Source organism: Castor canadensis, chromosome 11 (genome assembly GCF_047511655.1).
Source record: "Castor canadensis chromosome 11, mCasCan1.hap1v2, whole genome shotgun sequence".
Taxonomy (NCBI): Eukaryota; Metazoa; Chordata; class Mammalia; order Rodentia; family Castoridae; genus Castor; species Castor canadensis.
In genome coordinates, this window is record NC_133396.1 from 44,256,012 (window position 1) to 44,269,411 (window position 13,400).

Below are 13,400 nucleotides of genomic sequence, written 5' to 3' on the forward strand. Positions count from 1 at the left end.
TCTCTCTCTCTCTCTCTCCTAAACCATTCCCTGGGTGGGTTTTATGAGAGAAATCTCTGGCATAGTAACAAGGCACCACAGCCTTTAAATCTTTGATCTCCCCAGAGTGGGGCAGGCGCCATCGGAAATGCAGCTAAACGGGGGAATAATTCATCTTGAACGGGCAGAGCTGCAGAGCCAGGTCCTCAGGAACCTAGGAAGGGATAAACAGGGAGGGCGCCTCACCCCTGGCACCTGGCCTCAGGCCGGGATCTAGGTCAGAGGCAGGCAGAAAAGGAAAAGGTATGTTGGTGGCTTGGTGATGGGGTGACAGAGGTTGCTCCTGTCACCTGGGTCTTGGTTCCAGAGTGGTCAAGAGGGCCTTTGTGCTGGCCACAATGCCACAGAGGCCAACCCTTACCTGTTGATGAGGTCCTCATTCTCATCACTCTCCATCTCATCTTCAATGGCAGCCTGCAGGTCCCCAATGCGTTTGAATGCCAGCTTCAGGTCAGCCTGCAGGCTTTGGTTAGCGGCCTCCAAACTCTCCAGATCCATCTCCTAGGAGGGGGTGGGCAGTCCAGTGTGCAGGAGGGCCACTCTCTCTCCAGATGCCCTGGAGAAGCCTGCAAGTCTCTCTTAGCCAGGCAAGAGCTACCTGGGTACTGCTTTAAGCCTCCAGAGGCTTCTCTGCTGCTGGGCTGGTGGGGCCTAGACTCACCTGATAGAAGACTCTTGTGTTACCTTGTCTCTCTAGCCTGTCCTGCGGATTGCTCTACTCTCCCACAAGCCCAGGGTGAGGTTTGCCTTCAGTGCTACTCAGGGGGTCTCCAAGCTTGGGGCCCATGGGAAATGGTGGGTTGGCAGGTGGGAATTACCAGCTCATGCTTCTTGCGGCTTGCCTCAGCTTCCTTCCTGGCAAGCTCACCCATCTCCTCCTTAGTGTCACGGAGCTGCCTCTGTAGTCTCTTGTTCTGCTCCTTTTCCCGGTTCTCAGCTGCAATGCGCTGATCCCGCTCCTCAGTTAGCTTCTCCATGTTTTCCTTGAGCCGGCTTGCCAGGCTCTGGGCAGGCAGGTGGGGAGAAAGACCTGCCCATCAGCCAGACAGAGGGGGCATGGCAGGGTTCTGGCTCTACCACTCTCAGCTACTGCTAACATGGGCAGGCAACTAAAGCCCTGCGGGTAGGGGTGGGGGGTTTCCTTTGTTCTTCTGTAAAATGGGGAGAATGACACCTCGCCCGCCCGAGGGTCTTCTAAGGACTGAATGAGGTAGTGAATGTGAATGTATTTTGGAAAAGTGCTTTGCAAGTGTGAAGCCCTGAATTCAAACCAAAAAAGAGGAAGAAGAAGAGGAGGAGGAGGAGGAGAAAGAGGAGAAGAGAGGGAGGGAAGGGGGAGAGAGGAAGGAAGGGAGAGAGGAAGGGGACAATAATAGAGAAAAATGAAGAAAAGGAGAAAAAGCAGTCAGGAAAGGTAGAAAGTGAGGAAAAAAGGGACTGTGAAAGGGAAAGGGAAAGGAGGAGTGAGCGGTGAGATGAGAAGACTTCAACACTTGGGGCAGTGGCGCCATCCGCTGAATATTTATGACCCTGCCAGAGAGCGAGTGGGGTGCGGGTGGGGGGAAGCTCGTGGTGGAGGAAAACATGAAGACGAAAAGCTAAGCTGCTCTGGTCCCTTGGCAGAAAGCAAGCACGGAAACAGAATGTAAAGCAGGCAGGCTCCACAGTGCCCAGAGAGCACGCCAGGCAGGTGGGAGGGGAGCCCCCGCCCCATCAGCTGGCCTGGCAGCTTGGCAGAGGCCTCTGAGGAATGTCCCTGGTCTGCACAGCCCTAAGGAGCATGCGTGGCTCCAGCTGCTGTGGCATCTCTGCCCTGCTCACAATGGACCAGGAGAAGTCAAACCCACCTCCAGCCGCTTCACTTGGGTCTTTTCGAATTCTAGGCGTGTCTCCAGCTCCCGGATCTTTGCTTCCTGCCTGCTCACCAGGGACTTGTCCACCATGGACTGCTCCAGGAACTCCACTTGGCTCTGCAGGGCTTGTAGCTGAGGGTGAGGGGGGAGCAAGGGAAAAAACAACTGAGTCCAGAAAGGGAGGGGGCAGAGTCTGGGGCAGGCGACATCACCATGGTGACCAGAAGGCTGAGGCAGGGAAGGATGCAGAGGAGGGTGGAAGGAGGGGCCCAAGCCAGAGGCCTCTTCCACCTGCCCCAGCACTTGGCATGGATCTTGCCCTTCAGAGAGAAATGAGAATGCTAAGGACCAGAGAGGGAATAGGAATGTGAAATGAGGCAGTCAAAGCCAAAATGTCTGCTATGGTGATGTGGCTCCAAGCCTAGCTCTTCTTGCTAGTTTACACTGCTCTGTGGCTTACTGACAGCAGAGAAAAGTACCTTCCATACTATGAATTTAGGGGTTCTCCCATTACCCTGCGATCTCTCTATCAAGGGAGGCCAAGGTACCCACCTTCTCCTGCTGCTCTTGCTTCTCCTTGTTGGCTTCTTCTAGCTGAGCTTGAAGATCATTCATCTGTGCCAGGTCCCGGGAGGCCTAGGAAAGGGGGTGAGAGCATAGGGCACAGGATTCCCTAAACACAAATCCAGAGCCCCATCCACACTGAGGGCTAAGACACCCTGGCTCCCACATCACTGTTCCCCAAAGGAGTGGCTGCACTTGGGACACATGAAGTGGCAAGAGGCCATGACCATGGGGGGTGTGATAGGTCACTCCAGGCAGGGGTACCTGAGCCACGGCAGCCTTGTGTTTCTTCATCAGCTCATTCATGTCCTCCTGGTCCTCCTCCAGCCTGTTCTGGATCTCATTCTTCTCACGCTGAAGGCGGCTCAGCTGCTCCTCCAGCTGGACAGAGGCAGAGGCGGATCAGAGGGCATCAGGCCTGGTGTGTCTGCAGTCCAAACCTGTTTGTGTGCCACCACCTCTAGGTAGGGGTGGTGGTGGGGTGGGAAGATGATGATGGGCAGGCCCATCCACTAGAGAGGGTTCAGAGCCACAGATTCTTTGGGAGTTATCTGACATGTTCTGGGCAGGGAGATAAGAGACAGAGCCGATTGTGCAGGACAGGCAGACCCTGAGCTTCTGCACCAAATGAAAGCTGTTTTCTGGCAGCTTTTTCCAGGCTAATGAGGAGGCAAAAAAATTCTTGGCATATCAGCCTAGGTCCTGACCTGCAAGCACTCTGCCCATGTCAGGTATCAAGAAGGACCCCTCATGTGGGTGATGCCCCCTGGCTTAGATTTCATATCCCCTGGGATCTTCCACTCCTGGGCTATTCAGTTCCCCTCACCCCTCACGAGTCCACTCTTGGGGGGAGAGGAAGAGACAGGCAACAGCAGCTTCAGGAAATGAATGAATCTATTAGCCTGTAATTCCAAACCAAAATGACTGCGTTGGCTCCTTCTCTGTCCCATCCATCTTGTTACTGGGCTGTTGGGAGCTGGGGAAGCCTCTACCAAGAAATTTATTAACTTGGATTTAAATAAAATGGTAATTTTGTAACAGTCTTTTTTAACACAATTAAGGAATTTGAATCACTCACCTGAAAACTGCTGAGGAGCACAAATGTCACAAGGATAAATCAAGCCTGTGAGATTGGCATCTCTCGGCAGCAGGGTGACTAGCTAGGGGGCCATGAAGCCAACAGCCAAACCCATCCTCCTCCTTTGCCCCATTCCCGGCCAGAGGACGTACCCATGGCCTCATCCTAGTAGTGAATTCTCTACCGATGAATGGATGGGCCGTGGGAGAGGTGGGGAATTAAAAGGCAGGCATTAAATAAGAGCTCTAATTAGCCGCCACTTGGGCTTGTCAGTGGGCTGGGCAGAGGGAGGGGAGGGGGAGCCAAACCATGCTATCCTCTCATCGGCGCTTCTGCTAATCTCGAGGCACCTGTTTACAACCTTCAGCCACATTAATTGCCTTTATTTATGGTGCTGGGGCCTGCAGCCAAGCTCCTGCAGGCAGGTGGCTAAACAGGGAAATGGGTTTAGGCTGGCTCCCTTTTCCACAGGCCCTGCCCCCAAGCTTCTGCCCTAAGTGAGGAAAGGCAGAGGAGGGGAAATCGCTGTCTGTCCTGAAGAAAGCCCTAGTGTGAAGGGACCTTTTTGGGATGAAGGCAGCACTTATCATGGCTTTGTTCTCCCTTGGCTTCCCAGCCCTGCCATGAACACCCTGAACCCTCACCGCTGTCTTGGCTTTGGCGATGTCATCAATCTGCAGGTGCAGGTCTTCGATCTCTACCTCCATTGCTTTCCGTGCTTTTACAGCTGCTGCACAGGTGAATTCTGACTCCTCCAGCTGGACACAGAGCCAACCCCGTCCCGGGGAGAGACATCAGCTACTCCATGGGCAGGAGGGCTGTACAGGGCACTCACAGGGGAGAAGGAGCCCAGATGCTCTTTTCCTTCTACCCTCCTGTTCCTCCTTCTCCTCCTCCTCCCCTGTTCACTTCATACCCAGGGCCTGAGCCATATTGTACGCATGCACTGGCCTCTATTCCAGTGAAAGGGATGGTGGGCACTGGGCCCCATCCACACCACCCTGGGGCTTGGCAGTCAGGCCATATAGCATACACAGACCCCAGGGAATCTGGCTGTTGCAAGTAGCTTCTCCCCACTTTCCTGTCACCTTCCTTCCCAAGTACTCAAGAGCCAGGGAAAGGAGCGAGGAGGAGGAGGAAGAGAACTGAACAAACCAGCTCCCTTGCCCTGAAGCCAGTGGCTTCTTTGGGGAAAAGCTACCTGATTCTTCAGCTGAGCAATCTCCCTCTTGCTGGGGGCATTGTTCTTCAGGTGATCCAACATGATCTGGGCATCTGCCAGCAGGGCCTTAGTGCGCTTCAGATCTTTCCGCAGCCGTTTCTCTGACTCCAAGTCCCTCTGGTTCACCTGGTAGACACCAGCAGTGGGGCTCTGGGCTCCAGTGCAGGGCCTCTTTCTGTTTTCCCTAAGCCCACTCCTCACCCTGGCCTCATTCTTAGGCTCCCCCAAACAAGCAAGGATACTGGACATGCCAGGATCATACCAGCCAAGAAAGGTCTGGATGTGCAACATTTGGTGATGCCCTGAACGCCCCACAGTGTGAATGGTGGGTGCTACAGAGCATACCACTCCATTTCCAGCTTTCTGCCCCAAGGCCCCATCCTTAGGCTGGTATGGCAGGCAGTTGGGAGGCCTAGACAGAAGTGTGGTCCCATGTACCTGGTCACTGAGCGTGGCCAGCTTGCTTTCCAGCTCCCGTTTCTCCCGCAGTGCTTTCTGCTTGTCCTCATACTCTTCCTCGAGCTGTACCTCCATCTGTTTTAACTGGAGTGCCATGGGGACAGAGGCTCATTATCATTATCCCTTTAGCCCGGGGCCAGGCAGTCCCCTCCTCTGCTGGGTCTCTCACAGAGGACACTGAGGCAGTGCTGAGCATGGCTGACACCAGAGGGGTTAGAGCTCAAATTTGAAATTCCTAAGGTTTCACAGAAGCTGGGAGTGGGAGGGGGATGGCAGGCCACTCAGTGGCCACTTGAATCATACAGAGTGCCAGGCTGGCTGACAGCAGGCAGCCCCAGAGCAGCACAAGTAAGCACAGAGTGGGGTGCTGTCTGGGGCAGAAGGTAGGGAGCAAAGTTCCTCAAGGGCCCAATCTTTTCTATAGACTCTGAGGGACACAGTCCAGCCCAGGCCAACGTCTTGACAAGAGATTTCTGATTCAGAATGGCAGTGGAAGAGACAGTAGTAGAAGCAGAAAAACAATGCCCCTCACTTTAAAATGGTGATGAGGGAACTGTAGTAAGTGTCCAGATGCCATACCTTCTTCTGACATGACTGCCGGGCCTCCTCCACCTCTTCATCCCGACTCTCCATCTCCTTGGAATGGGTCTGTCTCATCCGCTCCATCTCCATCTCGAGACGCAACTTGGCCTGGAGGAATTGGGAGTAGGGATTGGGTTCCTTTCCCAGAAGGGCCCTACCCTGATGTACAACTCTCCTGGGCTCAGAAGCAGAGAACATCTCCATTTACAATTCTCTTTGTTCACTTGCACTTTGCTCTCTGGCAGTCAGTTTTTCCAGAGAAGCCATACTCTCTTACTAGATGTCTGGCACAGACCCAGGGAGAGATTGCAGGGTGTGGGGATAACCGTGCACCTTTCCTCCTGGGCTTGCAGGTTCTAGCCCCCTGAACTGACTTGGTGGCTCAACCATAGGCTGGGGGTGCACTGTGCCCTCTGAGTCTCTCACCACTAGAGCTCATCCAAGATTTTTTTTTTTTGTGGAAAGCTCCATGAAAGCTTAGTTATTTGCACACTGTGGCTGGCTCAGATCAGGTGCTCACTTAACATTTTGTGAGTAGATGAATGAGTGAACAAGTGAATGAATGAATGAATGTGGACCTTGCCCTCCTTTGGCCCACACCCTGGTTTAGTGGTGGGGTCAGGAGTGCCTCCTGCCATGCCTTGTCCTTCCCTTGGCCAAGCCTCCAGCACCTGCTCCAGCATCTGGATGGTTCCCGCCTGCTCATCCAGCTCTTCTTCCTGATCCTTGACTTTGGCCTCCAGGTCCCGGAGTTGCTTTTTGACCTTGGCCAGAGACGCCTCGTCCTTGGACTCTTGGGAAGAAATGTCCTGTAGCTCAGCCTCCAGTGAAACAACCTTCTGGGTGAACCCTGCAATGTCCATGTCTTTTTCCTAGTGCAAGAGAGAAGACGAGGCTGGTACAGGGCTGGTCCCAGCCTGTGGAGGGGATGGGGCATGGGAGGTGGGTGGCCCCACACACCTCCATTTGCTGCTTCAGGCTGAAAGCCTCAGCCAAGAGCATGTCCTTCTCCCGCTGCAGCTTCTCCCTCTGCAGCTTCTCCCGCTGGGCCTCCTCATGTGCCTGTGAGAGTTCGCTGTCAAACCTGTGAGGGAGCATGGTAGACTCCTCAGGTATAGGCAGAATCCAGTTACCCAGTATATGGAGATTGCTAGGAAGTGATGCCACAGTTAAGGCCAGGACAGAAGCAGGGTTGGGAAGCTTACACAACCATATCTTGGGGCCAGTGGTGATGCAGGAGGGATGTTCAGGGTTTACAGGTCAGACTATTGAGGTCTTGCAGAACAGCCAGACCTGGATTGAGGGGCATTTCATTGAGTCAGCCCTTTACCAAGTAGGCCTAAGAGAGTCCTACATACTTCTCCTGGGAAAGAGGCAGATAGACTTCTCAGGAGATAGTCCTCAGTTTCTATTTCAATAGACCAAAGAATGAGGGCCAGAGCGAGGCAGAGTGGATGTCAGAATGGGTCGAGATGGGTATCCTGCCTTGTCCAACTCAGTCCCCACAGTTCAGCTCAGCAACTGTGGGTGGGGCACGTGCCTTTAGTCAGGACTACCTGACTCAGTAGTACCCAGGTCACCACCAGGACACCCCATGCCACGCTGGAAACCAGCATTCCCACCAGGCCCAGCTAGCAATGTGCTTCAATAGACACACAGTTGGGGGCCTTCTTTTTCACTCCTCCATTTCCCAGCCTCCATTTCCTGCCCAGTGACTCTAAATAAGGAGCAAATTGCTGAAATCCCTCTTAACACCTTCCCTGAATAGTTAATCAGGTTCCTGTGGAAATTGAACAGGGCCCTCCCCAAACTCTACATCAGAAAAAAGGTAAGAAAACTCCAGGCAGCTGAAACCTAATAAGTTGCCCAGCAGGGAGTGTAGCAACGCAGTAACTAGGCTGAGCTGGCACTGTCATTGGGGTGCTTAGAAGGGGGTCCTGATAGGGGTGCCAGCCTTTGTGTAAAAGGGCAGAATGGAGTAAAAGAACAGGGTAAGTGAATTACCATTGCTGGGCGGTGGGGGGGGGCAGGACCAGAAAACCTTCCTACTTCCTGTTGGTGTCCTGCAGTAGCCAGTGGGGAAGGTAGCAAGGAGTCAGGAAGACCCAGGGCAACCCCAGTTACTGGAAGGAGTGGGGGCTCTCCTCTGCACCCCTCATTTCCAGGATCATGGGATGGGACTGCTATTCACAAAGGCAGCTGGTACCAGGAGCCCTTCTCTACAGAGGGAAATGGGCACTGTTCCCATTCCCTAGGCACCCCGCTGTTCCCAGGGTGTGTGGGCTCCTCAGTGCTACCAATAAAGGCATCCCATCCCCATCCCCAACCAGGGAAATTAATTTAGATTGGATTTTCTCATGTGAGGGCTGCCCCACTCCTTCATGTCATTACCATAATGAGATGGAAGTGGCGCGGTAGTTTAACGACATTAGTCAGGAGAGTGTGTGTAGCTGAGGCAAGTGTGAGCTACACAGGCAGAGCTGGGGGTGGAGGTGGGCAAGAGGCAGGGGCAGTTCCTGCACAGGGCCTGGCTGATGCCCATTCTCACTGGGCCTGAGACAAGTGACAGGTACACACTGGACAGAGCATATCTGAGCAGCGGTCAGTCCTCCACTGGAAGTGAGGAGTGAGCCCTGTTCACATGACAGGATGAATGACCATGCAAGTAAGGTTCTTGGCCAAGTTCAGTCTCCCTTCTTTCATCCCTAGGAGCAGGAGGAAGCTCCTGCGTCTGCTCTAGAAGGCTAGCTGAGCCAGGGCAGAACCACCCACCTCCTCTGCTTCTTCTCTAGCTCATGGTTGCGGACCTGCTGGCCCTCCAGGTGCAGCTTGGTGTCCTGTAGCTCAGCTGTCAGCCGCTGGCACTTCTTCTTCAGCTGCTGCAGTGTCCGCTGGCTCTCATCACTATCTGCTTGCAGGTCTCCAAGCTAGAGGCCAAGATTGGGTACAAGGTCAGCAGCCCTTGAGAAGCCCAGAAGCACAGGTAGAGAAGGTAAGGAAAGGGAGGTATGGATGTGCGTGCGTGAGGGGAAGACCCAGGGATGAGAGCAGAGATCAGGGCCATCCTGTGAACCTAAGATGTGATGCTCTAACAATAGTTTGCTGCTGGTTGTTCCTGAAGGACAGGCTAACATGCCAACCTTCCCTGTTCCTCCCAGGGCCTGCATGCCTCCAGCCATTCACTAGTCCAATACTTGGCACCAAGCCCCTACCATCCCAGGCACAGGTCTTGGCTCCTTGGCCAGTCTCACCCGCCTCTCCAGCTGCCTCTTGCTTTGCTGCTCTGCCTCTAGCTTGTCTTCCAACTCCTGCTGGAGCCGTTTCTTAGTGAAGTCCACTTCCCGCACAGCTCGCTCATACTTTAGTCGCCACTCACCTCCTGCAGGGTGTGGGGCAGACAAGGGAGGATGGAGGTGCTGAGTGTCTTCTATAAGGGGTAGAGTGGGAAGAGAGAGGCAGGAAGAAGCAGCAGGTGGAGCCAGTCAGATGGACTCAGAAAGATCTCTGGAATGATGGCTTCCTCCCAGGGCTGAAGGAGCCACTAGCAAGAGGAAAACTAAAGGGGTAATGTGCTGTCCTCTCCCTAGAGACTGCCAGGATCATGGCTCTCAGACATTGTCACTGTCATGGTTGTTAATCCCCTGCCTCTACTTTCTCATCTATTTTTTTCACTTCAGTCTTCTAACAGCCCACGGACAGGAGACAGGCATGGACAAGGGGTGTAATTACCCAGGGATAAGCATCAGGGTTGGTACTCAGGTTACTGTCCAGTTCCTCCACCTCAGACCCACCTGCATCATCATCATCTACTTCCCCATTGATCTCAGCTGCCCGGATGAGCCGGGCCTCCATCACCTCCATCTCCATCACCTCCATTTGCTTCTTCAGTGCATCATACTGGGTCTGCCGGAAAAGATAGTGAGTTATGTCTGTCATTCTACCCCTCACTAGTTCCACCCATGTCCCAAACCACAAAGACCACACGCTTACCCAGGGCAGATGGGGAAGATGGGCTAGTGGAGAAGATGCCAAGTGGCTTTGGGGGAGCAGATTGTGGCAGTCACTAGTCCGTGGTACTCACCCTGGCCCTGCACTCACCTGCAGCTCCTTCATCTCCTTCTCAGCTCGGAGCCTCTCTGCTGTCTCTGCGTCCAGCAGCTGGGAAGCGGACTCTCCAGTGTTACGTTCATCTGTCAGCTCCGATGTCAGCTCCGAGATCTGTGGTTGGGGGAGGGGATCACCACCAGTTGAAGTACCTGCCTCACTCAGCCAGAACATCAGGGGGACCTACATGGCCATGCAGAGCACACTGCAAAGGCGGGCCAGTCTATCTGGTGCCAGGAGTCACTCACCCGGGTCTCTAGCCGGTCACTGTTGAGCCGCAGCTCATTCCTCTCCTTCTCCACCTTCTCAAGCTTGCTCCGCAGCTGCTGGATCTCCTCCTAGCAGGGAGCAAGGAGGGCAAAGTGAGTGGGAGGGGCTTTGGGTCTGCACCCCTGTGGTTAACAAAGCTGATGAAACTCAGGCCAGGACACAACGGGGAGGCACTACCCCAACAAGACAATAGCCACCTCTGGGGGACTCCTGTCCCCAGACTCTTCCCCATAAGCTGAGGATGCCTGAAATTTTATTCTAAGAGGCTACTTAGGGGCCCAGACAGCACTCCAGAGGGATAGTTGCTTGGTGGCCCCCCAGCTCTCTCGAGTAAACAAAAGAGCACCTTAGAGCCCAAGACAAACCAACAAGGCCCTTGAACATGTGGATTTCTTCCCAGCAACCTGGCTACCCTGGGAGGTTACGCACGTCCTTGTTGCGGATCTGTTCCTCTGATAGCTGTACTTCAATGAGGGGCCGCACAGTGGTAAAGAGCTTCCACCAGGGCCAGTCCTTCACCCCTTTGTTCTTCTTGATGTTCTTCTGCACACAGCGAATGGCTAGGTCCTGGATCTGCAGTTGCCGTGGGATGGCACATGGTGGGCTCTCAGTCCCCATGGCCAAGCCCAGCCAGAAACCACCCCCCACAAGTAGCACAACCCCTGGGCCTGCTCCTCTGGCCCCTTGACCTCCTAGCCCCAAGTCATACACTTTCCATGCCTCACCCCACCTCCATGTTCCCACCTCCATGTTCCCACCTCCTGCCACTCCTCAGAGGGTAGGTGGCCCTAGGAGCACCACACTGGGCACTAACCATTCTACCATCATTAGGAATAATTTCATCTGCTTTATTTGCTGCCTTATTATATCCAGCAACCTGGCCTAGCTTGTGCTATAAAATCTAATCTTGCTGAAACACAAGAGGCGGCAGTGGTGGCTGTTTTATGGACTTGCTAATAAGAAAAGGAGTCACTGACACAGCTCCTTAATCTTCATGGAGCAGCCTATGATCCAGAGCCCACTTCTTCCTGGGCCCTGCATTCCCCCACCCATCCACACAGCCCCCCCGCCCCCAACTAGACCACATGACCCTGGTGCTGGACACACCAGCACGCTCTCCACCTTGGCCCAGTCATGGTACCCCTGGGAGGTTCCCACCTCCTCTCCCCAAATGATAACCAATACCCCACGATCTCCTGCCCCTGCATATTCCCTTGTATGTCTCCTACCCCCAAGTACTCAGCTGTGTCTATCTGGGCTAAGGCATCCCTAGAGCAGTACCTTTCTCTTCTTGAAGTGCTGGCGGGCAAGGTAGCCCCTGCAGGCTGCCTGGAATAAGGTTAGGTGCCTGCTGGTTTGCTCATCCCGCTGTTCCTCCAGCCGTGCCAATGTGCCTGCCCGGAAGAACACCTGTGGAGGGAATCAGCCAGGTAAAAGCCTAAGACTGGGCTGGGGCAGTCCAGGGAGGAAAGAGAAGCAAGATGAAGAGCCCAAAAGACAAGCAGTTGGCACAAAGAGTGTAGCCCCTGATTTGGGAAGAGCCTGAAAATCCACTTGCCCAAGAGAGGAGGGGAGGAGCACTGGGAGGGCTCCAGGGAAGGGCCAGAGAGATTTTGGAAGAGGAGGAGCAAGGTGAGAAATCTAACTTAAAAAAGAGATCAAAGGCAGGGAAGCGAAAGGGAAGACACCAGGAGCAAAGAGGGAAATGAAGCAGTCATGGGTCAAACAGGGAGAGGATGCCCTTTAGCAACATCTGCAATGCTCCCCAGGTACTTCCAGCTACATTGTCAATGCCCTCTGTGCCACACAGCACTGTGGAGCCCAAACTCTGGTTCCAGGAAACTGGGATCAGGTGAAGAGGATGATGGGAGCTATCTGGGTGTGAGATGATCCAGGAAGCAGCGTGTGGAGGAAGAATGGGGAGTGGAGGTAGGAAGCTCCTGCCCTTCTCTTCTCGCTGTCCAGCTCAGTTTCATTCCAGCAGATCTCCTCTTTCATGTCAATGCTCCACCTCCCATCCCAGGTTTCACCCTCTCAGGAAGAAGCCAGTGAGGTGGGCGGGAGTTGGACCTGTCATACAGGTTTGGGGGCTGGAGGGCAGACAAGTGAGGAACCAGCTGGGCACCCCCATTCTCAATCCTTCCTCTCACTCTTTGCTGCCTTGAGCTGGGGCCTAAAAGTTCTCTACTAAGAGGAGAGGGGGAGGAGTGCGCAGGTGAAAAGAAGACTCTGGTGTCCTTAAGAGAGGGCAAAGGGACAGTAGGTATATGGCCACCTGACACAAAACACGGAAAACTACCTTTTGTGGGACAGAGAAGATGGGAACTTAATAGGAAATAAAGGTTATATAAATGTACTCAGAGCTCATAGGTGCCGCATCCCAAGACCCCCTCCAAGTAAGAAGTGGGAGAAGGCTAAACTTACTGCTTAGAAAACTTTGCCTCTGATGACTCCACAGAAGCCTTGTCCCGAGACTGGCTTTGGAAAAGGCTAGTTCAGTCCTTTGTGGTGCTTCCCAAAGTCCCACAAGTGGGGCTGAGATCTCCCATGAGTCTCAAGCCTGACCTGAAGCTCAATTTTCTATAACGTATGAGCCTGAAATTCTACTGGGAGAGGAGATATCCAAGTCCCCCTCCCCCTGGAGGTGGGCAAACATACTTGGTTAGCACCCATAGCTATCTGACCAGGGTAGGAGGAGGGTGTCAGCGTGAGGACAGAATGGCCCAGCAACACAATGAGGATATTGGTCTTGGGGCTAGAGCAAAACCTCAAACCTCTTTGGAACATCTGTGGGGTTAAGGGTCCATTTGAGTATTAGGCGAAAGGTCAGGGCCATCCATCTCCGCCTCCAAATACCCATTCACACAACTTTACAGTGCCAGGAGGCTCTCAGACTCCCAAAATCCTCACCTGAACCCTCAGGGCCCTATGGGTTCAGATGAAGATCCCTCAAGGCTCCGAAGCACAGTGATGAACACAGAGAGTCCTCATTTACCAGCCAGCACTTAACCACAGCCTGCAAGACTGGAGCGTTTTCTCCTAAATGTGAACAAATATCCAACCTCATTCCCTCTCTGATCTTGAGCACCAGTGGGTCCTAGGGCTTACCTGCCTCAGCTGGGCATCTGGGAGGACACAGGATGGCAGATGGGCTGAGATAGTGGCCAGAAAAAGACCAGACTGTACAGGCCCACTCCTGCCTGAGATGTGTCTGGAACCTGGGAACTGG

The 13,400-nt window shown here is 53.8% G+C and overlaps 1 protein-coding gene across 10 annotated transcripts in view; it reads right to left on the bottom strand.

The window, feature by feature from the left end:
• Myo18a (myosin XVIIIA) overlaps window positions 1-13,400 on the bottom strand; it is a 96,012-nt gene that overhangs the window by 11,206 nt on the left and 71,406 nt on the right. For all 10 annotated transcript variants that reach the window (XM_074046507.1, XM_074046506.1, XM_074046505.1 and 7 more), the window contains 18 exons: window positions 11,453-11,581; window positions 10,601-10,744; window positions 10,150-10,239; window positions 9,896-10,015; window positions 9,589-9,700; window positions 9,049-9,176; window positions 8,570-8,724; window positions 6,758-6,881; window positions 6,469-6,669; window positions 5,795-5,905; window positions 5,195-5,299; window positions 4,736-4,882; window positions 4,179-4,292; window positions 2,721-2,837; window positions 2,445-2,528; window positions 1,887-2,024; window positions 858-1,043; window positions 401-540 (listed from right to left, as the gene is read on the bottom strand). In XM_074046507.1, the coding sequence (XP_073902608.1) occupies window positions 401-540; window positions 858-1,043; window positions 1,887-2,024; window positions 2,445-2,528; window positions 2,721-2,837; window positions 4,179-4,292; window positions 4,736-4,882; window positions 5,195-5,299; window positions 5,795-5,905; window positions 6,469-6,669; window positions 6,758-6,881; window positions 8,570-8,724; window positions 9,049-9,176; window positions 9,589-9,700; window positions 9,896-10,015; window positions 10,150-10,239; window positions 10,601-10,744; window positions 11,453-11,581 (2,345 nt within the window). The remainder of the gene's footprint in view (window positions 1-400; window positions 541-857; window positions 1,044-1,886; window positions 2,025-2,444; window positions 2,529-2,720; window positions 2,838-4,178; window positions 4,293-4,735; window positions 4,883-5,194; window positions 5,300-5,794; window positions 5,906-6,468; window positions 6,670-6,757; window positions 6,882-8,569; window positions 8,725-9,048; window positions 9,177-9,588; window positions 9,701-9,895; window positions 10,016-10,149; window positions 10,240-10,600; window positions 10,745-11,452; window positions 11,582-13,400) is intronic.